The sequence below is a fragment of the Canis aureus genome, chromosome X, assembly GCF_053574225.1.
Source record: "Canis aureus isolate CA01 chromosome X, VMU_Caureus_v.1.0, whole genome shotgun sequence".
Lineage (NCBI taxonomy): Eukaryota > Metazoa > Chordata > Mammalia > Carnivora > Canidae > Canis > Canis aureus.
The window spans coordinates 65,399,846-65,427,796 of NC_135649.1; the positions used below are offsets into that span (position 1 = coordinate 65,399,846).

The 27,951-nt window shown below is 36.6% G+C and overlaps 1 protein-coding gene across 4 annotated transcripts in view; it reads left to right on the top strand.

Annotated features, from left to right (window-relative positions):
* ZDHHC15 (zDHHC palmitoyltransferase 15) overlaps positions 1-27,951 on the top strand; it is a 167,956-nt gene that overhangs the window by 32,618 nt on the left and 107,387 nt on the right. For all 4 annotated transcript variants that reach the window (XM_077887401.1, XM_077887402.1, XM_077887403.1 and 1 more), the window contains exon 2: positions 3,529-3,555. In XM_077887401.1, the coding sequence (XP_077743527.1) occupies positions 3,529-3,555 (27 nt within the window). The remainder of the gene's footprint in view (positions 1-3,528; positions 3,556-27,951) is intronic.

The window sequence follows — 27,951 nt, forward strand, 5'->3', positions numbered from 1 at the left end:
ACTGAAGTTAAGACCCATGATCTGCCTTCTTCAAGCTGGAGGCCCAGAAAAGCCAATGGTGTAGTTCCAGCACAAATCTGAAAGCGTGAGAACTGGGGGAACTAATGGTATAAGTTTTAATCCAAGTCCAAAGGCCTGAGAACCAGGAATGCCAATGTCTGAATACAAGAGAAGATAGATGTTTTAAGTCAATCAGACAACAAATTTGCCTTTTCTCCACATTTTTGTTCTATTCAGACCCTCAAAGAATTGAATGATGCTCATGTCAAATTGGTGAGGGTGATCCTTACTGTTTACTGATTTAAATGCTAATCTCTTCCAGAAATATCCTCACTGACACACCCAGAAATAATATTTTACTGGCTATCTGGGTGTCCCTTAGCCTAGTCAAGTTGACACGTAAAATTAAACAGCACAAGTAATAACATTTTCATTTTAAATATGACTGACAAAATAAATAAATAAATAAATAAATAAATAAATAAATAAATAAGGACATATTCTTAGTCTCTTCCTTTAATAGTGAGAAGGGCAATATTACAAAGATCACTAAAGGGAAAGCAGAACTACTAAGATAAGTGCCCCCAATGTTTTATAATAAAGGCACTTCTTTTTTTCTTCAGAAATGTGTAACTTCCAACAGGGAATTTTGCAAGAATATATTTTTCCCCTCAGGCTTATTTCATCCTTATGGATTTTAGGAATATAAGGAACTTTAACAGTCAAATGCCTAACTCATGTGGAAGTGTCCTGTGCAACATTTCCAAATGTGTGTAATGGGAAACTCAGTCCTTTCCAATGCTGCCAATCCATCATCATAGTCATCATCATCATCATCAAAATCATCATTTTTTCTTATAGTGAGCTAAAATGTGTTGACCTGCAGCTTTTACCCATTAATTCTGTTTCTATCCACAGTTCTTGAGTCATATAAACCAATCCCATTTACACCATGACAGACATAAGATTACTTAAAGACAGCTGTTTTCCCCCAGAGACTTCACTCGTTTCCACTCATTTTTCTGTGCACACATTGTCTCAGTCTGATATCTTCAAAGCACTGAATGATTGCCTTCCCTCACCCACAAGTATTACAGCAAGTGGTCAAGCAAATGGTAGTGCAGACCTCCACTTTTTGCTTACCAGTGATTGTTCAGCCACAGAGGCAGAAAGAGATATACCAAACATCAATTTATCAGCCAGTCTTTATTAAGATTGGTCTCTAAGCAACTCTACTCTCTCTCACTCCATTTTAATGAGAAGTTATTAACCCAATTCAGAGCCTAGTTCAACTGATTCGGTCATGCCACATGTATGTGCAAAATCATGAATCCTAGGTTGATCCACCAAGGCTTCTTGTTTCCATTTCCATTTGTATTGTCAAAGGAGAATATATGCTTCTTTCAATCATTCTTAACCAGAATTTTTTAACTGGAAATGAAAAAAAAGAATATCCATCTCCAGGCAGGTGTATTATAAATAAGAGGACATTACCTTGTCAGATTTTTGCACAAATAACATAGAATAGCTTTAACAAGGTTCATTCAAATGATGATTAAAAGGATAAACTTTTAAGACTCTACAAAAACAGACCTGGAAATGAAGAGAAATACAAAGTATAACTGATGAATGACCTGAGGAAATAGCCCCTAGAATATAGTATCATTCTCTGTTAGGATTTTTCTATGTTTTTCTGACATTAAGTATTTATCATTGTGTCTGAAAACCATGTATTTTTTAAATTATTTTTTTTCTTTTCTAAAGAGAGAGAACACATGCAAGTGGGGGGGGGAGGGGCAGAGGAAGAGAGAGACACTCCCAAGTAGGCTCTACACCCAGCATGGAGCTCGACGCAGAACTGGATTCCACAACACTGAGATCATGACCTGAGCTGAAATCAAGAATCGGATGCTTAACCGACTGAGCCACCCAAGCGAACCTGAAAACCATCTTAATTCAATAGTTTCTCAAGATTGAAAGGCATGCCTTATAGTTTCACTTTGCATTAACACCTAATATAAATGACACAGATGGTGGTGACTAAAGATAGGTAGGCTTCATTGTTCAAATATCATTCTGTCAAAAATTATGTATATATCATATAAGGCAGCAAAGAATGATTGGGAAAGGTAGACACAGTACATGAAAAAGGCCTTGGAGGCTAGAATTTAGTCCCAGCTCTACAAGTGACTTACTCTATGACCTTGAGCAAATCATTTGGTACTACTCTAGTTCTTTTTTCCCAGTTGTAAAATGAGACAGATAAACCAGATAATTGCTAAAGTTTCTTACAGTTGTGATATTATACAAAATCATAGTTCAAAAATAAGAAGTATTAATATTTATTATATACTTGCCTTGTGCTAGACACGATGTTAAACAGCAGTTACATGCATTAACTTGTTTGAATCTCAAGTAACCTTGGGAGGTAAGTAAGTTAGGGAAGTAAGGAACCTGCCTAAGGTCACAAAATAGTGCAACTGGGTTTTTAAAAACCAGGCAGTTTGACTTCTGAGCTATCATGCAACCTCCACTCTAAATCAACTCTAAATATATAAGAGAAACGTGATATTTAAAGATCTTTCCAGTGAATACTTTGAGAAAATGAATAGTCATCTCCTAATTGATTGGCTTTTAAGCTCCTAGATAGCTCAACAGTTTTGATTTGGTGGGATTTTTAAAAAATCTAGTTATATATGTCTGTTAAAAAATCTAGTTATATATTGATAAATGAGTAGAAATTCTTAGGTTTAAGATGAAGAAGGAGCAAAGGATGTATTTAATCATCCATGCCTTCCCTCATCTTAGCAGGCTAGTTGTTTCCTAAAGTATTCCATTGAATAAATTGCTCAAAATTTTTGGATTAATTTGGAGTATCTGGGTGGTGTAGTGATTAAGTGTCTGACTCTTGGTTTCGGCTCAGGTCCTAATCTCAAGGTTAAGAGATCGAGCCCCACATCAGGCTCTGCACTCAGCACAAAGTCTGCTTAAGACTCATTCTCCATCTGTTCTCTCTCTCTCTCTAATAAGTAAATAAATGTACTGTTGGATCCTATTGGCCAGTATCTTGTTGAGAATTTTTGCATCCATGTTCATCAGGGATATTGGTCTGTAATTCTCCTTTTTGGTGGGGTCTTTGTCTGGTTTTGGAATTAAGGTGATGCTGGCCTCATAGAACGAATTTGGAAGTACTCCATCTCTTTCTATCTTTCCAAACAGCTTTAGGAGAATAGGTATGGTTTCTTCTTTAAACGTTTGATAAAATTCCCCTGGGAAGCCATCTGGCCCTGGACTCTTGTGTCTTGGGAGGTTTTTGATGACTGCTTCAATTTCCTCCCTGGTTATTGGCCTGTTCAGGTTTTCTATTTCTTCCTGTTCCAGTTTTGGTAGTTTGTGTCTGCTTAAGACTCATTCTCCATCTGTTCTCTCTCTCTCTCTAATAAGTAAATAAATGAATAAATCTTTAAAAAGGGAAATGAAAATGTTTTAAAATATCACTAATTTTTAACTTTCTCTTTCTTTTTACAGTAACTGTTTTGAGCCCAGCAGAAAAAGGTAAGATAGTATTGTAAATTGTATTGGTCAGAATTGTATCCTTCTTTCTATCTAAAAGTCAATTACATAAAAGCCTATAAATTGAACAACTTTCCCAGGAATACTGAATTAAATGGAAAGTTTAGGATGGTATTTTTCAGGAAGCATACCCAGAGCTTATCCAGAGATACAGCAGAACATATCAGTGGCCCCTTTGGCTGTAGCACAGGAATTGTAAGTTACCAGAATTTATGATAGAGAAAGGCAGAAGTAACCATGCTATTGGCCATAGTGATCCCAGGCTCTTGCTTCATTACTGTTGTCCTAGGTACCTTGTCTTCCTGCACAATTCATTCCCTCTTCAAGGTATGGAGTAAGGGTACCATGAGGAAATTTAAAGGGATAAGTCCTTCACCATCACAGTTGCAATATATTTACGTATTCTTCTTCACTCTTCACCCCCATCTGGCTTAATCTTCAATTTATACTACCACTGTAAAGAGATTAAGTAATTTTCCACTAAAAATGTGTAAGCTAAAGATGAGTCTTAACAAACATTTAACTTCACATTATTTTTTCAGACATAACCGTAAGTATTTATGTAGCCACTTTATATAGCCACTTTTTATTCTCACTTCATGGGATTAACAATTGTAATTCATTAATTATATAATATTTATATTACACATTTTATTAAGTTTTTTATTTTAATGCCAATATACTTGACAGAGTAGTATATTGGTTTCAGGTATACAATATAGTGATTCACAATTACTCAATGCTCATCATGATAAGTGTACTCGCTACTCCCCTCACCTATTTCATCCATCTGCCAAACTAACTACCCTCTTGTAATCACCAATTAGTTCTCTATAGTTAAGACTCTATTTTTTGGTTTGCCTATCTTCATCTTTTTTTCCTGTGCTTGTTTTGTTTCTTGTTTCTTTCTTTCCTTGTTTTGTTTCTTAAATTCTACCTATGAATGAAATCATAGGGTATTTATCCTTCTCTGACCAACTTATTTCACTTAGCATTATACTCTCTACCTCTATCCATTTTGTTTGCAAATGGCAAGATTTCATTCTTTTCTGGGGCTGAATAATATTTGATTGCATATATTTACATCTTCATCCATCAATGCACACATAGTCTGCTTCCAATTTTGGCTATTATAAATAATGCTGCAGTAAATATATGGGGACATGTATCTCTTCAATTACTGTTTTTGTATTTTTGGGGTGATCACTCAGTAGTACAATCAATGCATCATAGAGTAGTTCTATTTTTAAGTTTTTGAAGAACCCCCATAATATTTTCACAGTAGCTGTGCAAGTTTGCATTCCCACCAACACTGCAAGAGAGTCCCCCTTTCTCCACACCCATACCAACACTTGTTTCTTGTGTTTTTTGTTTTAGCCATTTTATAGATGTGAGGTGATATCTCATTGTGATTTTCATTTACATTTCCCTGATGATAAGAGATGATGAGTATCTTTTTATGTGTCTTTTGACCATGAGGATGTCTTTGGAGAAATGCCTGTGTATGCCTTCTGCCCATTTTTAATTGGATTATTTGTTTTAGGAGTTTTGAGCATTTAGGAGTATAAGTTCTTCACATATTTTAGATACTAATCCTTTATTGGATATGTCATTTGCAAATACCTTTTCCCATTCCTTAGGCTGCATTTTAGTTTTATTGATTGCTTCCTTTGAAGTACAGTAGCTTTTTATTTTTGCTATAGTCCCCATAGTTTATTTCTCCTTTTATTTCCATTGCTTCGGGAGCTGTACCTAAAAATAGTAGATGCTATGGCTGACATCAGAGAGATTACTGCCTGTGTTCTCCTCTAGGCTTTATGGTTTCAGGTCTCACATTTCAATCTTCCATCCATTTTGAATTTATTTTTTTTGTGTTTGGTGTAAGAAAGTACTGTAGTTTTATTCTTTTGCATGTCGCCGTCCAGGTTTCCCAACACCATTTGTTACAGAGTCTGTCTTTTTCCCATTGGATATCTTTTCCTGTTTTGTTCAAGATCAGTTGAACATATATTTGTGGGTTCATATCTGGGTTTTCTATTCTGTTCTTTTGATAGATAGAACAAATGTGTCTATCTTTGTGTCGGTACCATACTGCTTTGATCATTATCGCTTTGTAATATAACTTTAAGCCCAGAATTGTGATGCTTCCAGCTTTTCTTTTCTTTATTAAGATTGCTTTGGCTATTTGAGGTATTTTGTGGTTCCATACAAATTTTAGGATGGTTTGTTGTAGCTCTGTGAAAAATAGTGGTGGTATTTTGGTAAGGATAACACTGAATGTGTAGATAGCTTTGGTTAGTATAGACATTTTAATATTTGTTCTTCTAATCCATGAGCATGGAGTATCTTTCCATTTCTTTGTATCCTCTTCAATTTCTTTCATCAGTGTTTTCTAGTTTTCAGAGTACAGGTATTGTACCTCTTTGGTTAGGTTTATTCCTAGTTATCTTCTTATTTTGGTTGCAATTGTAAGTGGAATTGTTTTCTGAATTTGTCTTTCTGCTCCTCCATTATTGCTGTATAGAAATGCAATAATTTCTATGATTTCTCTATGTTGATTTTGCTATCCTGCAAATAGATTTCTCTATGTTGATTTTGCTATCCTGCAACTTTACTGAATTCACATATCAGCTCTAGCAGTTTTTTGGTGGAGTCTTCTGGGTTTCCTTTTTTTTAAAAAAGATTTTATTTATTCATGAGAGACACAGAGAGAGAAAGAGAGGCAGAGACACAGGCAGAGAGAGAAGCAGGCTCCATGCAGGGAGCCTGATGTGGGACTTGATCCCAGGACCCCAGGATCATGCCCTGGGCCGAAGGCAGGTGCTTAACTACTTAGCCACCCAGGTGTCCCCTGGGTTTCCTATATAGCATGCAAATAGTGAATCTGCAAATAGTCATCTGCAAATAGTGAAAGATTTTCTTCTCCCTTGCCAACTTGGATATGTTTCAATTATTTTCATTGTCTGCTGTAGCTACACCTTACATTTATGTTAAATAACAGTGGTGAGAGTGGACATTCCTGTTCCTGATCATAAAGAAAAAGTTCTCAGGTTTTCCCCATTGAGGATATTAGTTTTTGGTTTTATGATGTTGAGGGATGTTTTCACTTAACCTAATTTGTTGAGAATTTTTTTTTATCATGAATGGATGTTGTACCTTGTCAAATGCATTACCCTAATACCAAAACTAGATAAGCTATCTATAGTGCAGTAAAAGACCTGCAGTTGTCTTTTACTTTTCAATCTATAACTCCCTTATTCGCTCAGTTGAGCTCCTTAATGAGAAATTTGATATTCAATTGCTGTTTTATCTAGAGGCCAAAATTCTCTATCTTCATTCTTATATATTGTCAGTGAACTCAATCACACCAGTGTGGTGTCATTTGTAAGCTCAACTCAGTTCAGAGCCTTCCTAGTAGCATCAATGCAGTTGCTGGGATTTGAGCTCTTTAGATGATGTTGCACATGTATGATTTCTTTTTCTTTCATCACCTATTTGACCAATTCTCCCCTCATACCTCCTCTCTAGTAACCATCTATTTGTTCTCTATAGTTATTAAAAGACTGTTTCTTGGTTTATATCTCTCTTCTTTTTGACCACTCTTTCCTGCTTTTTTGAAGATTAATTGACTGTATAATTGTGGATTTAATCCTGGGCTTTCTATTCTGTTCTGTTGATCTATGTGTTTATTTTTGTGCCAGTACCATGATGATTACTACAGCTTTGTAATATAACTCGAAGTCTGGAATTGTGATACCTCCAGTTTTGTTTTTCAAGATTATTTTGTCTGTTCAAGGACTTTTGTGGTCATAATGTTTGATTGTTTAAGTTTTTATTTAAATTCCAGCAAGTTAACATACAGTGTAATATTAGTTTCAGATGTAGAATTTAGTGATTCTTCACTTATATACAAGAACCAGTGCTCATCTCAACAAGTGCCCTCCTTAATACTCATCACCTGTTTAACCCATCCCCCTGCCCACCTCCCCTCCAGCAACCCTCAGTTCGTTTTCTATAGTTAAGAGTCTGTCTCATGCTTTGTCTTTCTCTTTTTCCCCATGTTTTGTTTTTTAAATTCCACATAGGAATGAAATCATATGGTGTTTATCTTTCTCTGGCTGACTTATTTGCTTAGCATAATACATTCTAACTCCACTATATCATTGCAAATGGCAACATTTCATTCTTTTTGATGGCTGAGTGATAGTCCATTGTAGATATATACCACAACTTCTTTATCCATTTGGACCACTTTCTTACACTACACACACACACACACACACACACACACACACACAATTCAAAATGGGTGAAAACCTGAATGTGAGACAGAAAACTATCAAAATCCTACAGAACATAGGCAACCTTTTTGACATTGGTCATTGCATCTAGATACAACTCCAGAAGCAAGGGAAACAAAAGCAAAAATGAACTATTAGAACTTCATCAAGATGAAAAGCTTCTGCACAGTGAAGGAAACAATCAACAGAACCAAAAGACAACCCTTGGAATAGGAGAAGATATTTGCAAATGACTTACATGATAAAGGGTTAGTATCCAAAATCTATAAAGAACTTATCAAACTCAACACACAAAGTATAAATAATCCAGTTAAGAAATGAGCAGAGGACATAAATAGACATTTCTCCAAAGAAGACATACAGGTGGCTGACAGACACATGAAAAGAAGCTCAACATCACTCATCGTAAGGAAAATACAGTGCATGATTTTTAAGCTCCTTTGACACTAGAATTCTGATTCCAAGCACTTTTTTCCTGATGGCTTTCAGATTTATCAATATAATAAAGAATAAGATTAGATTTTGCTTCTTGGTTCTGCAGTGGGGCATAATGAGACAGAGCACGGGATTTAGGGACAGAAGGTCTGAGTTGCAGTTACAGCTCTATCATTTACTAGCTCTGTGGTCTTTGGTAAGTAAACTTCTCTGAACCTCAATTTCTATAAAAGGAGATGAGTTTAGTGATGTGTTACAGATTTGTTGTTAGCTAGCAAGCATGAAATTATATGGGAGTAAAAGTATATAAGAGTAAACTGCTTTGTAAATGTTAAGTATGAACAATCTCAGTTATAACATTTTTTATGTCAGGGTTCTCAAAGACAGTGGGATTAATAAGCTGAAATTAGATTTTATTGTAACCAGAAGATTAAAATTTAGACTTACAAAGAACTTCTAAAGACTATCATTGGTTTCTAGGCAATGCCTTGAAATTTATTTTTCAGAAAGTATTAGACAACCAAGTATCTGGGATGAATTGGTAAGCCTTGCCTAGAAGCCGACCAATATGCCTAATGAATATCAGTAGTCCCTTATTACCCAATGAATTTGTGGGTTGTTTCAAATAAATTCAAAATGGGTGAATTTTGCACACATTGAAGTAAATACAATATGACATATTACTGCTAGTAGGTACATTATTTGGCAATGGCAAAGAATATATTACTGCCAAATAAATGAAGACCTCAAATCACATAACCTTTTATTCAGATTCTATAGCTTAAGAAAACCATAATCAAACATACCGTAAAAGTTTTTCCATTTCTTTTCTGCTTAATGGTTCTTTTACTGGGTTGAAAAGCTCCCTCCAAAATTTATAACCACCCAAAACCAGTAAATGTTAATTTATTTAAAAATATGGTCCTTAGGGACACCTGGGTGACTTAGTGGTTGAGTGTCTGCCTTCAGCTCAGGGCATGATTCCAGGGTCCTGGGATCAAGTTGCACATTGAGCTTCCCACATGGAGCCTACTTCTCCCTCTGCCTATGTCTCTGCCTTTCTCATGAATAAATAAATAAAATCTTTAAAGATGATAGATGATAGATAGATATACATATAGATATAGATATATATAAATATAGATAGATATAGATATAGGTATAGATATAGATAGATATAGATATAGATATAGATATAGATAGATTAGATATAGATATAGATAAATAAGTCAGTCCTTGGGCACCTGGATGGTTCAGTTGGTTAAGTGTCTGCCTTTGGCTCAGGTCATGATACTAGAGTTCTGGGATCAAGCCTCATATGGGGCTCCATGCACAGTGGAGAATCTGCTTCTCTCTCTCCCCCTACTTGTGCTCTCTCTCTTTTACTTGCTCACTCTCTCTCTCAAATAAATAAATAAAATATTTTCTTAAAAATGGTCCTTGCAATAAAGATGTATACACACACACAGTGGAATACATTGTGTGTGTGTGTGTGTGTGTGTGTGTTTGTGTGTGTATATACACATAGTGGAATATTAGCCATCAAAAAGAATAAAATCTTGCCATTTGCAAGGTTGTAGATAGAACTAGAAGGTATTATGCTTTGTGAAATAAGTCAGTTACAGAAAAACAAATGCCATATGATTTCACTCATATGTGTAATCAAGAAACAAAACAGATGAACATAGGGTAAGTGAAAGAAAAATAAAATAAGATGAAAACTGCGAGGGAGACAAACCATAAAGGACACTGAACTCTAGGAAACAAACTGAGGGTTGCAGGATGTGAGGTGTGTGTGGGGAAGGGTAATTGGGTGATGGGCATTAAAGAGGGCACTTGATGTAATGAGCAATGGGTGTTATATGCAACTGATGAATCACCAAATTCTACCTTTGAAACTAATAAAATTTTAAAAATATGGTCCTTACAGATGTAATCAAGTTGAGATCATACTGCCCTAGGGTAGGCCCTATGACAGATGTACTTATAAAGGAAGGGAAATTTAGATACACAGAGAGAGATGGTCATGCAAAGACAAAATAAGAATGAATTATGTTGCCACAAACCAAAAAAACACCAAGTATTGCCAAGGAACACCAGAAGCTAGGATGAGGCAAGGAAGGATTTTCTCCTAGAAACTTAGAGAATATGTATGACCTTGCCTAAGCCTTAATTCCAGACTTCTAGTCTCCAGAACTATGAGAGAATAAATTCTGTTCTTTAAGCCACCCAGTTTGTGGAACTTCTTATGACAAACCTGAGGAATTAACACAATTACTGATTAATCCCAATCTCTAATGCACTAAGAGCATTGTAACAGTAGCAAATAAGCACAGACTTTGGTGTCAGATATACCCAGGATCAAATCTTGCCTTTCCACGTAATATATATATTACCTTTGGACTAAATTTCACTTTCTTCATCTGTAAGATTGTTATAAAAGTAGCTATCTTAAATCATGTGTAGAGCACTAAATAAGATGATATATGTAAGTCTCATGGCATAGTGCCTAGCATATGATAAGCACAAAATAAATAGTAGCAGATACTATTATTGTTATTGTTATTAACATTAATTGGAAAGGACCTAAAAGATCTTTTTTCTAAGAAGCATAATATATTTTAGGACTATAATTATTTATATACATATATATTTTATTTATTTATAAAAATATTTTTATATTTATTATATTTATAATATATATTTGTAAAATATATAAGGATATATATTTTAGGGCTATACCTTTGTAAATATATATATATATTTATATATATATAAATATAAACATAATATATTGTCAAAAGCCATGCACTCCTATCTTGTAAGTAGAACAAATGAGTTCAAAAGAAGTAACATATGTTGATCTAGTCATGTTGATTCTAGTGCACAGAAAGAACTAAAGCCCAGATTATCTGAACCATAGTCCAGAATATTATATAGTATATCATCCTTGATTCTACAAGATTCACAAATTCTTTTTTTTAACACGAGTCCAAATCTTTTTCCATAGATCATACTAGAAACAAATCCCATAATAATAATTTTGTTTTCATAAGACTCTTTTCCATAGATGATCTTATTCAGCATCATAGTATCTGTCTGTATTTTGAAGATCTTGATAGGAAGATCTTGGATGCACTTGATGTTAGAAATTTAGTAGAGTCCAAGGATAAGTGAAATAGGGGATGAATTTAGGAAAGAGATAGGCATAATCTGTCAGAAAATCCACATATAATCAGAATAATGTATTGACCAGTTGGTTATCTTCAAAAAGGGCCATTAATCATTTTAAGTAAAAGTTTCACGCATCTTTTGAGAATTCATTTGCATACTAGTTTCATACTAAATTCTCTGGTTTCCCTTTTAAAGTTAGATATAGTTGTAGCTATTTACCTTTTTAGAAATAGATGTGATTCCTAAATACTTGAACTTCTGTGGGCTGAACTATGTTCCCCCAACATTCATATGTTGAACTCCTAACCCCCAGTATGTCAGACTGTGACTGTATTTGGAGATAGGGTGTTTTAAAGAGGTAATTAATTTAAAATGAGGTCACTAGTGTGAGCCCTAATCATTATGACTGGTGTCCTTATAAAGAGAGGATATTAGGACACAAACACATACGGAATGAAGACATATGAGGACACAGGAAGATGGCCATCTACAAACCAAGAAGAAAAGCCTCAGAAGAAACCAACCCTGCTAATACTTTAATATTGACTTCTAGCCTCAAGAACTGTGAGAAAGTAAATTTCTGCTGTTTAAGTCATTCAGTCTGTGGTACTTTGTTATTGCAGTCTTAGCAATTAATATAAGAACTTATTTAGGTTTCCATTTGAAAACCCAGGGACGCCTGGGTGGCTCAGTGGTTAAACGCCTGTCTTCTGCTTAGAGGATGATCCTGGAGTCCCAGGATTGAGCTCCACATCGGGCTCCCTGTATGGAGCCTGCTTCTCCCTCTGCCTGTGTCTCTGCCTCTCTCTCTGTGTCTCTCATGAATAAATAAATAAAAATTAAAAAAAAATGAAAACCCAGAGCATGGAAGTATTCACTTTTTGTCTACTTGATTATATTAATCTTGATTTATTGGTCATATATTAGACACCAGGAAATTGAAAATGTACTGGGAGGGAAAAGTTTGGGCCACAGTATGATCTTTTATATTCACATTCATACTGCATAGGAAATCCTCAGCTAGGCTTTGAGCAGTTAGCTCAGTGTTCTTAATAATAGACTATTTTATACTTATTATTGTAAAATTACTATATAATGTGGATTTGGGGGACCAAATGAAGCTCTCTTTAGTGGCCAACCCATTTCTAAAAGAATATTATATTGTGGCATCTGGGTGGCTCAGTCAGTTAAGCATCTGACTTTGGCTCAGGTTCTGAGATCAAGTTCAGTCCTCAGATCATGCCTGTCTTTAGACTCCCTGCTCAGTGAGGAGTCTGCTCCTCCCTCTCCTTCTCCCTCTGCCTCTCCCCAACTCATGCTCACTTGCTCTCTCTCTCTCTCTAATAAATAAATAAAATATTTTTTTAAAGATACATTCCATTGGATGTATCAAATATATTTTTAAATAATAATAATAAATAAAAGAATATATCAATTTCAATATAATCATAATAATAATATAATAATATTAATATCATATTAACAAAAGTAATGCTTATTGAAAATTTAAATAATACAAAGATATGAGATAAAAAATTAAAGCCTTCCTCATGCTGCCTCTTCCCCATCACTATTTACAGATAACTACTATATTGAGTTTGATTTGTATCCTAGATCTTTTGCTCTGTCTTTACATACAAACATATGAGTACAGATGTGTATATTTATATAGATTTGGGTTTTTTAAAAACTGGATGATACTGTGCATATTATTCTATTGCTTACTTATCTCAATAATATATATATTTTTCCATGTTAGCATATAAAAATGTATTTCATTTTTTAATGATCTCAGGGTATTAAATAGTATGCATATACCATGATTTATTTAACCTTACCCAATGATAAAATTAAAAATAAATTTTATTATTTTTCTTAATTATGAGAAATAAAACCACACAAAATGTAAGTAGTATAGAAATGTATAAAGTAGAAAGTATTAGTCCTTTGTAATTACTGCAGAGGTTAAGGATAGAGCAAGATTCATTGATATTTCACTTGAGACATAAAGACACATACAAACTAAAGTGGAGAGATAGAAAAATATTTACCATGCAATTGGAAGTGAAGAACAAAGCCTGGATAGCAATACTTCTATCATGCAAAATAGACTGTAAAACAAAGACTATATAACAAGAGACAAAGAAGGGCATTACCTAATGATAAAGGGGACAATCCAACAAGAATATATAACAATTATAAATATTTATGCATCCAACATTGGAGCACCTAATTACATAAAGCAAATATTTTCATACATAAAGAGAGAAATATATAATAGGAGACTTTAACACCCCACTTACATCAATGGATAGATCATCCAGACAGAAATTCAATAAGGAAACAGTGTTATTGAATGACACATTAGGCCAGATGGACATAACAGATATATGAAGAACATTCCATCCAGAAGCAACAGAATGCACATTGTTTCAAGTGCACATGGAACATTTTCCAGAATAGATCACATCTTAGGCCAAAACCCAAGTCTTGGTAAATTTAAGAAAATTGAAATCATACAATGCCTCTTTTCCAACCACTACAGTATAAAAAATTAGAAATTAGTCACAAGAAAAAAACTGGAAAAAACAGGTTTTTTTTTTCAAACAAACATACGAAAGCTAAATGACATTGTACTAAGCAACCAATGGATCAATGAAGAAATCAAAATAAAAAAACACAAAAATATGGAGACACATAAAACTGATAACACAATGGTCCAAAATCTTTGAAACACTGTGAAAACAATTATAAAGAAGGAAATAACCTAAAAAAAAAAAGAAGGAAATATATAGAGACAGAGGCCTACCTCATGAAACAAGGAAAAGCTCAAATAAAAATCTAACCATATACCTAAAGGAATTAGAAAAAAAGAAGAACAAAGCACAAAGCTAGTAGAATGAAGGAAATAATAAAGATTAGAGCAGAAATAAATGAAACAGAGAAAAACCAATAGAAAAGATCAATGAAATCAAGACTGGTTCTTTGAAAAGATAAACCAATTAATAAACTATTAGCCAGACACCCCAAGAAAAGGAGAAAGGACCAAAATAAATAAAATCAGAAATGAAAGAGGAAAAGACAACTGACACCACATAAGTATAAAGGATTATAAGAGAATATTATGAAAAATTATGTGTCAACAAAGTGGACAATCTAGAAGAAATGAATAAATTCCTAAAACATACAGTCTTCCAAAACTGAATTAGAAAGAAACAGAAAATCTCAACAGATCAATTACTAGTAACAAAATTGAATTAGTAATCAAAAAACTACCAAAAATTAAAAGTGCAGGATCAGGTCAATTCACAGGTGAATTCTACCAAACATTTAAAGAAGAATTAATATTTATTCTCCTCAAACTTTTCCAAAAAATAGAAGAGGAAGGAAAAGTTTCAAATACATTCTATGAGATCAGCATTACCCTGATATTAAAACCAAAGATACCACAAAAACAAAACTGTAGGCCAATATACCTGATAAACATAGATGCAAAATTCCTCAACAAAATATTATCAAACTGCATTCAACAATACATTGACCAGAAAATACATTAACAGATCATTCACCATTGTCAAGTTGAATCTATTCTGGGGACATAAGGATGGTTCATTATTTGCAAATCAATCATTGTGATGCATTACATCAACAAAAGGGTACAAATCATATGATAATCCCAACAGATGCAGAAAATGCATTTGACAATATCAACATCCATTCACAATGGAAAGTCTCAACAAAGTGGACTAAGAGGGAACATACCTCAACATAGTGAAGGCTATATATGAAATACCCACAGCTAACATCATACTCATAACATCATACTCAATGAGTATGATGTTAGTAGTTGAGTATGATGTTCACCAATTTTTTAATGGTGAAAAATTGAGAGCTTTTCATCTAAAATCAGGAACTAAATAAAGATGTCCACTCTTGCCACTTGTATTCAACATAGTACTGGAAGTCCTAGCCACAGCAATCTGGCAAAAAAAATAGATAATAAGAAGGATCCATATTGGCAAGGAAGAAGTTAAATTGGCACTATTTGCAGATGACATGATACAATATATAGAAAACCCTAAAGACTCCACCAAGAACTACCAGAAATAATAAGTGAATTCAATAGAGTCACAGGATACAAAATTAATACCAAGAAATTGATAGCATTTCTGTGCACTAACAAAGTGGCAGAGAAATATAATAATTCCATTTACAATTGCACCTAAAAAATACCAATAAAAAACTTAACCAAGAAGGTGAAAGTCCTATACTCTGAAAGCTATAAAACATTGATGAAAGAAATTGAAAATGATACAAACAACTGGAAAAATATTTCATGCTCATGGATTGGAAAAATTAATATTGTTAAAATGTCTATACTACCCAAAGGAATTTACAGATTCAATGCCTTCTTTATCAAAAAATACCAACAGCATTTTTCACAGAATGAGAACAAATAATCCTGAAATTTGCATGGAACCACAAAAGACCCTCAAACACCAAGAACAATCTTGACAAAGAAGAACAAAGCTGGAAGTATCAGAATTCCAGAGTTCAAGTACTCCAATGTTTAAGATATGCTTTACAGCTATAGTAATCAAAACAGTATGGTACTGGCACAAAAATAGACAACAGGAATGAATAGACAATGGTACTGACACAAAAATAGATCAGCCGAATTGAAGAGACCCCAGAAACAAACCCAAAATCATATGGTCAGTTAATTTATGAGAAAAAAAGCGAGAATATACAGTAAGGAAAAGACAGTCTTCATTAAATGGTGCTGGGAAAACTGGACAGCTACATGCAAAAGAATAAAACTGGACTACTTTTTTTACACCATAAACAAAAATAAACTCAAATTGGATTTAAGAACTAAATATGATACCTGAAACCGTAGAATTCCTAAAAAAGAACACAGGCAGCAATTTCTCTGGCATCATTCTTAGCAACATGTTTCTAGGTATGTATCCCAAGGAAAGGGAAATGAAAGCAAAAATATACTATTGGGACTATATCAATATAAAAAAGCTTTTGCACAGTGAAGGAAACCATCAACAAAACAAAAAGGCAACCTACTGAATGAGAGAGGATATTTTCAAATGATATATCTAATAAGGGGTTAATATCCAAAAGAGCTTAAATATATCAACATCAGAAAATGTTTTGGAATGTCAATCCAATTTAAAAATGAGCAGAGGACCTGAATAGACATTTTTCCAAAGAAAACATACAGATGGCTCACAGACATAAAAAGATGCTCAACATCACTCATCATCAGAGAAATGTAAATAAAAAATGCAAGGTATCACCTTAAGTCTGTCAGAATGGCTAAAATCAAAACCACAAGACATAACAAGTGTTGGCAAGGACATGGAGAAAAAAGAACACTCATGAACTGTTTGTGGGAATGTAAATTGTTATAGCCACTATGGAAAACAGTATGGAGGTTTTTCTTTTAAAAAAATAGGTAATTTTACTAATTGGTATGGAAGCAATCTAAGTGTCCATCAATTTACAAATGGATAATAAAAATACTATGTGTATACACAATGGAAAATTATGCAGCCATAAAGAAAGAATGAGATCTTGCTATTTGCTGCCACATGGAGCACCCACAGAGTATTATGCTAAGTGAAATAAATCAGACTGTGAAAGACAAATACCATATGATTTCACTCATATGTGGAATCTAAATACAAATTAATAAACAAAAAAGAAGAAGAAGACATAAATACAGAGAACAAACTGATGGTTGCTGGAGGGAAGGGGGTTCAGGGATAGGCAAAATGGGTGAAGGGGAGTGGGAAGACTTTCAGATGGGATGAATAAATCACAGGGATAAAAAGTAAAGCATAGGGAATACAGTAAATGATAAATAGCACTGTATAGGGACAAATGGTAGCTACACATTTGGTGAGCATATCATGATGTATAGAGAAGTTGAATCACTCTGTTGTATACATGAAACTAATGTGTATCTATGCTAAAATGAAAAAAAATCCAGTGGTGTTTATTGTGTACTTGGTAAAAATTTTAAAAAGTAATTTTGCTCCTATACATTGTGACAAGTCTCTTTTGATATAGAAATGTACTTGCTTTTATCCCTCCCAATGGCCTGAGCTAGAACTTACATGCTCCTGTGTACTTCCCAATATGACTCCTGCCAACACCCACTTGTATCAGTTTACTGCTTGGCGGGGGCATTTATGGAGCCAAAATAATGAAATCTATATGACTGACGAAAGATCAGCCAAAGTTCGGCCAATGCTAGGTTTCAGCATCATGATTCTGCTTCCTACCCTAGTTGCATACCATTTGGCATTGCTTTCTATCATACAGACTGGAATTCCCAACACATCTAAATATGGCTATGAGAAAAATAAAAATGTTACGTTGGGAAGTCAGAATTAATAGCCATCTATTATGCTAAATGTTAGAAAATCTAAAATGAAAAGACATCAAAGAAAAAGGCCCATTTTTGTTTATTTGTTTTGAAGTTGTTAGACTCAATTTTTTTATTATTACCAATTAATAGATGAAGGGACTGGAGACTAAATGATAACTAAGGTTAGAGAATAATAAATACTATTTCAGGGGTGCCTGAGTGGCTCAGGCAGTTAAGCATCTAATTCTTGACTTTGGCTCAGGTCATCATCTCAGGTTTGTGGGACTGAGCCCAGTTTTGGGCTCCATGCCCAATGTGGAGTCTGCTTGAGATTGTCCTTTTCCCTCTGCCCTCCCCCATGCACTGCTCACACAGGCTCTCTCTCTAAAATAAATAAAATCTTTTAAAAAATACTATTACAAGTCCACTTACTCTGTGACAACTACTGCTCTAATATACCTTGGATGTATTGATTCATTTAATTCTCATTACAACCCTATGAAGTATTACCATATACTCATTTATGCATGAAAAAAACTGAGTATAGAACTGTATTAGTTTTCTAGGACTGTCATAACAAATTATGACAAACATAGTGGCGTAAAGCAACCAAAATTCATTTGCAAATGGTTCTAGAGGGCAGAAGTGTAAAATTATGATATCTTCAGGCCATGCTCCCTCCAGAGGCTTAAGGGAAGATACCAAATCTTATCTCTTCCAGCTTCCAGTGACTGCCTTTGTTCCTTGGCTTGTGGCTGCATCACATCACCCCAAAAAAGACCCAATTTTAGATCTCTTTGGGTTTTTTATCATGTTTATCAAGATATTATTTACATACAATAACAATCACTCTTTATAAATATAAAGATTGATAAGTTTTGACAAATGTATATAGTGATGTAAACCCCACCACTATTAAGATACAGAATATTTACATTATCCTAAAAACATTCCCTCCTCCTCATTTACAAGCAGTCTTCACACTTCCCACCTTGGCAACCAATTATCTGCTTTCTCTCCATATGGTTTTATCTTTCTCAGAATGTCCTGTAAATTGAATTATAGCCTTTTGTATCTGGCTTCTTTCACTTAGTAATATGCATTTAAGATTCATCCATGTCAGTGCATATATGAGTAGTTTGATTCTTTTTACTGCTGAGTAGTTTGCTATATTATTGATGTACCCCAACTTGCTTATTTATTCACAAGTAAATGAGCATTTAGGCTGTTTCCAGTTTGGGGCTATTGTGAATCAAGCTGATAAGAATATCCATGTACAGGCCTTCGTGGAAATGTATGTTTTTAATTCTCTTGGGTAAATACCTGGGAGTGGATGGCTGGGCTATATGGTAATTGTATGTTTAACTTTATAAGGAACTGCTAAACTGTTTTGCAAAGCAGTTCTACCATCTTGCATCCCCATCAGTTATATATGAGAGTTCCAGTCATTCTATATCCTCACTGTCACTTGGTGTTGTCAGGGATTTTAAACCATTTTATTGTGTCTGATGTGGTATCTCCTTGTAGTTTTACTTTGCACTTAGGTAATGATTAATAAGCGCCTTTTCATGTGCTTGTTTGCCATCTCTGTATCTTCATTTTGAAGTGTCTCAGTCTACTGCCTATTTTTATTGAGTCTTTGTCTTCTTATTGAGTTGTAAGAAATCTTTAAATATCTAGATGCAATCCTTTCTGTTTTTAAGCAAATCTGATTCCTTTCCAGGGAGCAAAATTATAATCAATGGGAGAGAATTACAAGGAGGCATGTTTCTGCCTAATACAAAGAAGACTTGTCTAACAAGCAGAGTTGTGTAACAATAGAATGGGCTGTTCCAAGACTTTATAAGTTTCCCATAACTTCAGGTATTCAAAGAAAAGCTGGCCAATTATTAGCAATAGTGCAAAGCAGATTTAGACATTTATACATCATGGAGACTGTTGGTCCAAATGGCATCTAAAGACTTTTCGATATCTAAAATTTTTATATTAAAATAAGTCAACATTATATTAATGAGGTAGAGAATTTATTAATTGCATCAAAAAGGGAAATACATTCCGAGGGAACCAAGCTGGGGATGAGATGACTCCTGCCACTTTCCCAGCCAGTGAAACATTGGCTTACAAATACTTAGCTACTATGTAGAAAGTAGAGATTCTCTGTTCTGCTTTGGTGTCCAATGTTGAGTATCCTTGACAACATGGAGGCATTGGGCTATACTTAATCCAAATGATACTATATAGTATAGTGCCATCTTAACTATCCATTTTATTTTTTTAATAAATTAAATTTTTATTGGTGTTCAATTTACCAACATACAGAATAACACCCAGTGCTCATCCCGGCAAGTGCCCCCCTCAGTGCCCATCACCCATTCACCACCACCCCCCACCCTCCTCCCCTTCCACCACCCCTTGTTCGTTTCCCAGAGTTAGGAGTCTTTATGTTCTGTCTCCCTTTCTGATATTTCCCACACATTTCTTCTCCCTTCTCTTATATTCCCTTTCACTATTATTTATATTCCCCAAATGAATGAGAACATACACTATATGTCCTTCTCCGATTGACTTACTTCACTCAGCATAATACCCTCCAGTTCCATCCATGTTGAAGCAAATGGTGGGTATTTGTCCTTTCTAATGGCTGAGTAATATTCCATTGTACACATAAACAACATCTTCTTTATCCATTCATCTTTCAATGGACACTGAGGCTCCTTCCACAGTTTGGCTACTGTGGACATTGCTGCTAGAAACATCTGGGTGCAGGTGACCCGGCGTTTCATTCCATATAAATCTTTGGGGTAAATCCCCAACAGTGGAATTGCTGGGTTGTAGGGCAGGTCTATTTTTAAATCTTTGAGGAACCTCCACACAGTTTTCCAAAGTGGCTGCACCAGTTCACATTCCCACCAACAGTGTAAAAGGGTTCCCTTTTCTCCGCATCCTCTCCAACATTTGTTGTTTCCTGCCTTGTTAATTTTCCCCATTCTCACTGGTGTGAGGTGGTATCTCATTGTAGTTTTGATTTGTATTTCCCTGATGGCAAGTGATGCAGAGCATTTTCTCATGTGCATGTTGGCCATGTCTATGTCTTCCTCTGTGAGATTTCTCTTCATGTCTTTTGCCCATTTCATGATTGGATTGTTTGTTTCTTTGGTGTTGAGTTTAAGAAGTTCTTTATAGATCTTGGAAACTAGCCCTTTATCTGATACGTCATTTGCAAATATCTTCTCCCATTCTGTAGGTTGTCTTTTAGTTTAGTTGACTGTATCCTTTGCTATGCAAAGGATATCTTGATGAAGTCCCAATAGTTCATTTTTGCTTTTGTTTCTTTTGCCTTCGTGGATGTATCTTGCAAGAAGTTACTGTGGCCAAGTTCAAAAAGGGTGTTGCCTGTGTTCTCCTCGAGGATTTTGATGGACTCTTGTCTCACATTTGGATATTTCATCCATTTTGAGTTTATCTTTGTGTATGGTGTATGGTTTGAGTTTATCTTTGAGTGGTCTAGTTTCATTCTTCTCATGTGGATGTCCAATTTTCCCAGCACCATTTATTGAAGAGACTGTCTTTCTTCCAGTGGAGAGTCTTTCCTCCTTTATTGACTATTAGTTGACCATGAAGTTCAGGGTCCACTTCTGGGTTCTCTATTCTGTTCCATTGATCTATGTGTCTGTTCTGGTGCCAGTACCACATTGTCTTGATGATCACAGCTTTGTAGTACAACCTGAAATCTGGCATTGTGATGCCCCCAGATATGGTTTTCTTTTTTAAAATTCCCCTGGCTATTCGGGGTCTTTTCTGATTCCACACAAATCTTAAAATAATTTGTTCTAACTCTCTGAAGAAAGTCCATGGTATTTTGATAGGGATTGCATTAAACGTGTAAATTGCCCTGGGTAACATTGACATTTTCACAATAATAATTATGCCGATCCATGAGCATGGAATATTTTTCCACCTCTTTGTGTCTTCCTCAATTTCTTTCAGGAGTATTCTATAGTTTTTAGGGTATAGATCCTTTACCTCTTTGCTTAGGTTTAATCCTAGGTATCTTATGCTTTTGGGTGCAATCGTAAATGTGATTGACTCCTTAATTTCTCTTTCTTCAGTCTCATTGTTAGTGTATGGAAATGCCATTGATTTCTGGGCATTGACTTTGTATCCTGCCACGCTACCAAATTGCTGTATGAGTTCTAGCAATCTTGGGGTGGAGGCTTTTGGGTTTTCTATGTAGAGCATCATGTTATCGGTGAATAGGGAGAGTTTGACTTCTTCTTTGCCAATTTGAATGCCTTTAATGTCTTTTTTTCTCTGATTGCTGGGGATAGGACTTCCAGTACTATGTTGAATAGCGGTGATGAGAGTGGAAATCCCTGTCTTGTTCCTGATCTTAGGGGAAAGGCTCCCAATGCTTCCCCATTGAGAATGATATTTGCTGTGGGCTTTTCATAGATGGCTTTTAAGATGTCGAGGAATGTTCCCTCTATCCCTACACTCTGAAGAGTTTTGATCAGGAATGGATGCTGTATTTTGTCAAATGCTTTCTCTGTATCTAATGAGAGGATCATATGGTTCTTGGTTTTTGTCTTGCTGATATGATGAATCACATTGATTGTTTTACGAGTGTTGAACCAGCCTTGTGTCCCGGGGATAAATCCTACTTGGTCGTGGTGAATAATTTTCTTAATGTACTGTTGGATCCTATTGGCTAGTATCTTGTTGAGAATTTTTGCATCCATGTTCATCAGGGATATTGGTCTGTAATTCTCCTTTTTGGTGGGGTCTTTGTCTGGTTTTGGAATTAAGGTGATGCTGGCCTCATAGAACGAATTTGGAAGTACTCCATCTCTTTCTATCTTTCCAAACAGCTTTAGCAGAATAGGTATGATTTCTTCTTTAAACGTTTGATAGAGTTCCCCTGGGAAGCCATCTGGCCCTGCACTCTTCTGTCTTGGGAGGTTTTTGATGACTGCTTCCATTTCCTCCCTGGTTATTGGCCTCTTCAGGTTTTCTATTTCTTCCTGTTCCAGTTTTGGTAGTTTGTGGCTTTCCAGGAATGCGTCCATTTCTTCTAGATTGCCTAATTTATTGGCGTATAGCTGTTCATAATATGTTTTTAAAATCGTTTGTATTTCCTTGGTGTTGGTAGTGATGTCTCCTTTCTCATTCATGATTTTATTAATTTGAGTCTTCTCTCTCTTCTTTTTAATAAGGTTAGCTAATGGTTTATCTATTTTATTAATTCTTTCAAAGAACCAACTCCAGGTTCTGTTGATCTGTTCCACAGTTCTTCTGGTCTCGATTTCGTTGAGTTCTGCTCGAATATTAATTAACTCTCTTCTTCTGCTGGGCATAGGGTCCATCTTCTGTTTTTTCTCTAGCTCCTTTTTGTGTAAGGTTAGCTTTTGCATTTGAGTTCTTTCCAGTTTTTGAATGGATGCTTGTATTATGATGTATTTCCTCCTTAGGACTGCTTTTGCTGCATCCCAAAGATTTTGAACGGTTGTATCTTCATTCTCATTAGTTTCCATGAATCTTTTTAATTCTTCCTTAATTTCCTGGTTGACCCTTTCATCTTTTAGCAGGATGGTCCTTAACCTCCACGTTTTTCAGGTCCTTCCAAACTTCTTGTTGTGATTTAGTTCTAATTTCAAGGCATTATGATTTGAGAATATGCAGGGGACAATCCCAATGTTTTGGTATTGGTTCAGACCTGATTTGTGACCCAGCATGTGGTCTATTCTGGAGAAAGTTCCATGTGCACTTGAGAAGAATGTGTATTCAGCTGAGTTTGGATGTAAAGTTCTGTAGATATCTGTGAAATCCATCTGGTACAGTGTATCTTTTAAAGCTCTCGATTCTTTGGAGATGTTGTGCTTAGAAGACCTAACGAGTATAGAAAGAGCTAGATTGAAGTCACCAAGTATAAGTGTATTATTATCTAAGTATTTCTTCACTTTGGTTATTAATTGGTTTAAATATTTGCAGCTCCCACATTCGGGGCATATATATTGAGGATTGTTAAGTCCTCTTGTTGAATAGATCCTTTAAGTTGAGAGAGTATCCCTCTTCATCTCTCACTACAGTCTTCGGGGTAAATTTTAGTTTATCTCATATAAGGATGGCTACCCCTGCTTTCTTTTGAGGGCCATTTGAATGGTAAATGGTTCTCCAACCTTTTATTTTCAGGCTGTAGTTGTCCTTCTGTCTAAAATGAGTCTCTTGTAGACAGCAAATAGATGGGTCCTGCTTTTTTATCCAGTCTGAAACCCTGAGCGTTTTAATGGGGTCATTAAGCCCGTTCACATTCAGAGTTACTATCAAAAGATATGAGTTTAGGGTCATCATGATATCTATTCAGTTCTTGTTTTTGTGGATTGTTCCACTGGACTTCTTCTTAAAGGGGAATTTTAAGAGTCCCCCTTAAAATTTCTTGCAGAGCTGGTTTGGGGGTCACATATTCTTTCAGTTCCTGCCTGTCTTGGAAGCTCTTTATCTCTCCTTCCATTTTGAATGAGAGCCTTGCTGGATAAAGTATTCTTGGTTGCATGTTCTTCTCATTTAGGACCCTGAATATATCCTACCAGCCCTTTCTGGCCTGCCAGGTCTCTGTGGAGAGATCTGCTGTTACCCTAATACTCCTCCCCATAAAGGTCAGGGCTTTCTTGTCTCTTGCTCCTTTAAGGATCTGCTCTTTATCTTTGGAATTTGCAAGCTTAACTATTAGATGTCGAGGTGTTGAACGTTTTTTATTGATTTTGGGGGGGAATCTCTCTACTTCCTGGATCTGAATGCCTGTTTCCCTTCCCAGATTAGGAAAGTTTTCAGCTGGGATTTGTTCAAATACATTTTTGGCCCTCTGGCCCTTTCGGCGTCCTCGGGAACCCCAATTGAACGTAGTTTTTTCTTCCTCAGGCTGTCGTTTATTTCCCTTAATCTGTCTTCATGGTCTTTTAATTGTCTGTCTCTTTTTTCCTCAGTTTCCCTCTTTGCCATCAACTTGTCTTCTATGTCACTCGTTCTTCCACCTCGTTAACCCTCATCGTTTGGACTTCTAGTTTGGATTGCATCTCATTCAATTGATTTTTAATTTCTGCCTGATTGGATCTAAATTCTGCAGTCATGAAGTCTCTTGAGTCCTTTATGCTTTTTTCTAGAGACACCGGTAGTTGTATAATAGTGCTTCTGAATTGGCTTTCTGACATCGAATTGTAATCCAGATTTTGTAACTCTGTGGGAGAGAGGACTGTTTCTCTCTTTTGAGTTAAGGTTTTCCTTGTAGTCATTTTGCTCAGTGAAGAATGGCCAAAAACAAGTTGCATTGGGAAAAGGAGAAAAAGAGAGAGAAAGAAGGAAAGAAAAGAGAAAAAGAAAAAAGGAAGAAAAAAACGGAAAAAAGGGAAGAAAAAGCGAAAGAAAAAGAAAGAAAGGTAAAAAAAGGGTGGGGGAAGCAAACAGAAATCAAAAAGAAAAAAAAAGAAAAGAAAAAACCACGGGGGAGTATCTTTTGATTCTGTATACTTTAAGTCCCTTGACTTCCCCTGGAACTTGTCCGTCTAGCTGGTCTTCTGTGGGAGGGGCCTGTTGTGCTGATTTTCAGGAGTTAGCACTTGGGGGAGCTGCTCTGCCCCCTGCCTGATGCATGGCTCAGTGGGTGTTGTTTACCCCGTGAGGCCCCAGGAGGAACAACCACAGTGGCAGCGGCCAGCTCTGGAGCCCTGGATTACTGCAGGAGGAGCTCCTGCAGTAACTACAGAGCTGTCCGTCTGCAGGGCCTGGAGGCTCCGGGGCGGGGCCGCTGATCTGCTCAGCTCGGGGCAGGAGCGTCCTTGTTTTCCTGGGCCCTCCTGGACTCTGCCTGTCCCAGGGGGAGGCCGGATCTTGGGCTGTGTCCCAGCACCCTGTGCTCCGGAGCCTGCACTGTTGGATTCGCACTCCCGGCAGCGCAGCCGCCTCCGAGGAGCCGCGCCCGAGCCCCGCCGAGCTCTCCCGGAGCTGCGCAGCCCCCTCCGCACGGAGCCTCTTCCTCTGCCGGAGCCGCCTCCATATGCTCCCGGCCGCGCAGCCCCCTTTGCGCGGAGCCGCCGCCCGAGCCCCTCCAAGCTGCTCCTTTCAGCCGCGCAGCCCCTCCGCACGGAGCCTCTTCCTCTCCCGGATCTGCCCCCGAGCTGCTCCAGTCCGCGCAGCCCCCTCCGCGCAGAGCCACCGCCCGAGCCCCTCCGAGGTGCTCTGGGTCCAGCCGTGCGTGCTGCAGTCTTTTAGGGAGCTGGGCCGCGGGGTATGGCGCACTCTCCTGGGCGGGCAGGTGTCTGTTAGTGTCCCAGGGAGCCTGAGGGCATCCCCGCCCCCCCTGGGTTCCTGCTCTCACTCCCTGCGGGCGCCTTTCCACCTGGGAAGATTGGTGAAGCTCCTGCTTCTCTTGGACGGTGCTTTCCTGTCCTGGGGTCACTGGCCCTGGCCTTAGCCGGGCTCCTCGTGGGGCCCCTCCCCCTTGGATGCCTTTTGTTTCTTTATTTCTTTTTCCCGTCTTCCTACCTTGATAGAAGCGCGACCTCTTCTCACTGTAGCATTCCAGCTGGTTTCTCTTTAAATCTCAGGCCGAATTCGTAGATTTTCAGGATGATTTGAAGGTTATCTAGGTAATTTGGTGGGGATAGGTGATTTGGGGACCCCACTCTTCCGCCATCTTGCCCCTCCCTCAACTATCCATTTTAAATCAGGAAAGTAACCAAAGGTTATTCCCCAAGTGATGCTGCCCTGTGTACTTATTTATTTCCACTAACAATGAATCAATGAAATATTAAGTAAACATTGTCAAAAAGAACACTGAAAACAAACCACTTTTCTCCTTTTGAACAAAGCCATAATGTGTCTATCCCTGAAGTCTGTAGTTTTTACCACCGTATCTCAGAAAACAAATCACTAAGACTTAAGAGGAAGGAAAGGAAAGAAAACTGATGTCAATTAAGTTCTAAGAGAATGTGAGATACTTTCACATTTAAGTCAATTTGTTCTCACAACCTTGTCATGCAAACTGGTAAGGTGGTTTTTGTGTGTGTGTGTGTGTGTGTGTGTGTGTGTGTGCATATATCATGAGATCAGCAAAGTTAACCCAGCTTCTCAAGGATACATGGTTATTACTTTGCAGATCTAGAACTCAAACCCAAATCATCAGATTCCAAATCCATTGTATTTTGCTTGGCATTTCAATGCTCAAAACAGACCAAAAAGAAAGACCTCTTCAGCATGGCAAAATAAGCTGAGAGGAGCTATAATCCAAGTTTATAAAGACATGTAGGCTATATATTTTGTTAGCTTTGTGTTGTTTACCAAATTACATATACTGGGACTAGAATGCTCTTTGAAAATGAAAAAAAAAATTACTGAATTTAAGACAATTCAAATGAAGCCCTGCTTTGCACAGGGGCTGGCAAACATATGAGACTCATTACCCCCAGAATTGGTATAGACTGAAGATAATCGGCTTCATAAAAGATTTATATTAAACTGATAGATGGTAGATTCTTAATGGATAATTAAGGGAATATAGGATATTTGAGAGACAACCCTAACTTTTAAAGTTGTTATCAATAAGGAATACCGTGCTCTTTTAAAATATGATGTCATATATTGGTACTAGAATCTGATACCACCATCAGAGAGACTCCTAAGGAGTAGCCAGCTAAACCTTGAAAACAACTCTTGGGGATGCCTGGTGGTTCAGTGGTTAAGCATCTGCCTTCAGCTCAGGGCATGGTCCCAGAGTCCTGGGATCGAGTCCCACATCAGGCTCCCCTTGAGGAGCCTGCTTCTCCCTCTGCCTATGTATGTGCCTCTCTCTGTGTGTCTCTCTTAAATAAATAAATAAATAAATAAATAAATAAATAAATAAATAAATAAAATCTTTTAAAAAAAGAAAAAGAAAACAATTCTTGGGATGCCTGGGTGGCTCATTCAGTTGAGCATCTGGCTCTTGGTTTTGGCTTGGGTCATGATCTTAGGGTAATGGGATGGAGCCCTACAACTGCACTCAGCACAGTCTCTTGAGATTTTCTCTCTACACTCCCTCTGCCGCTCCCC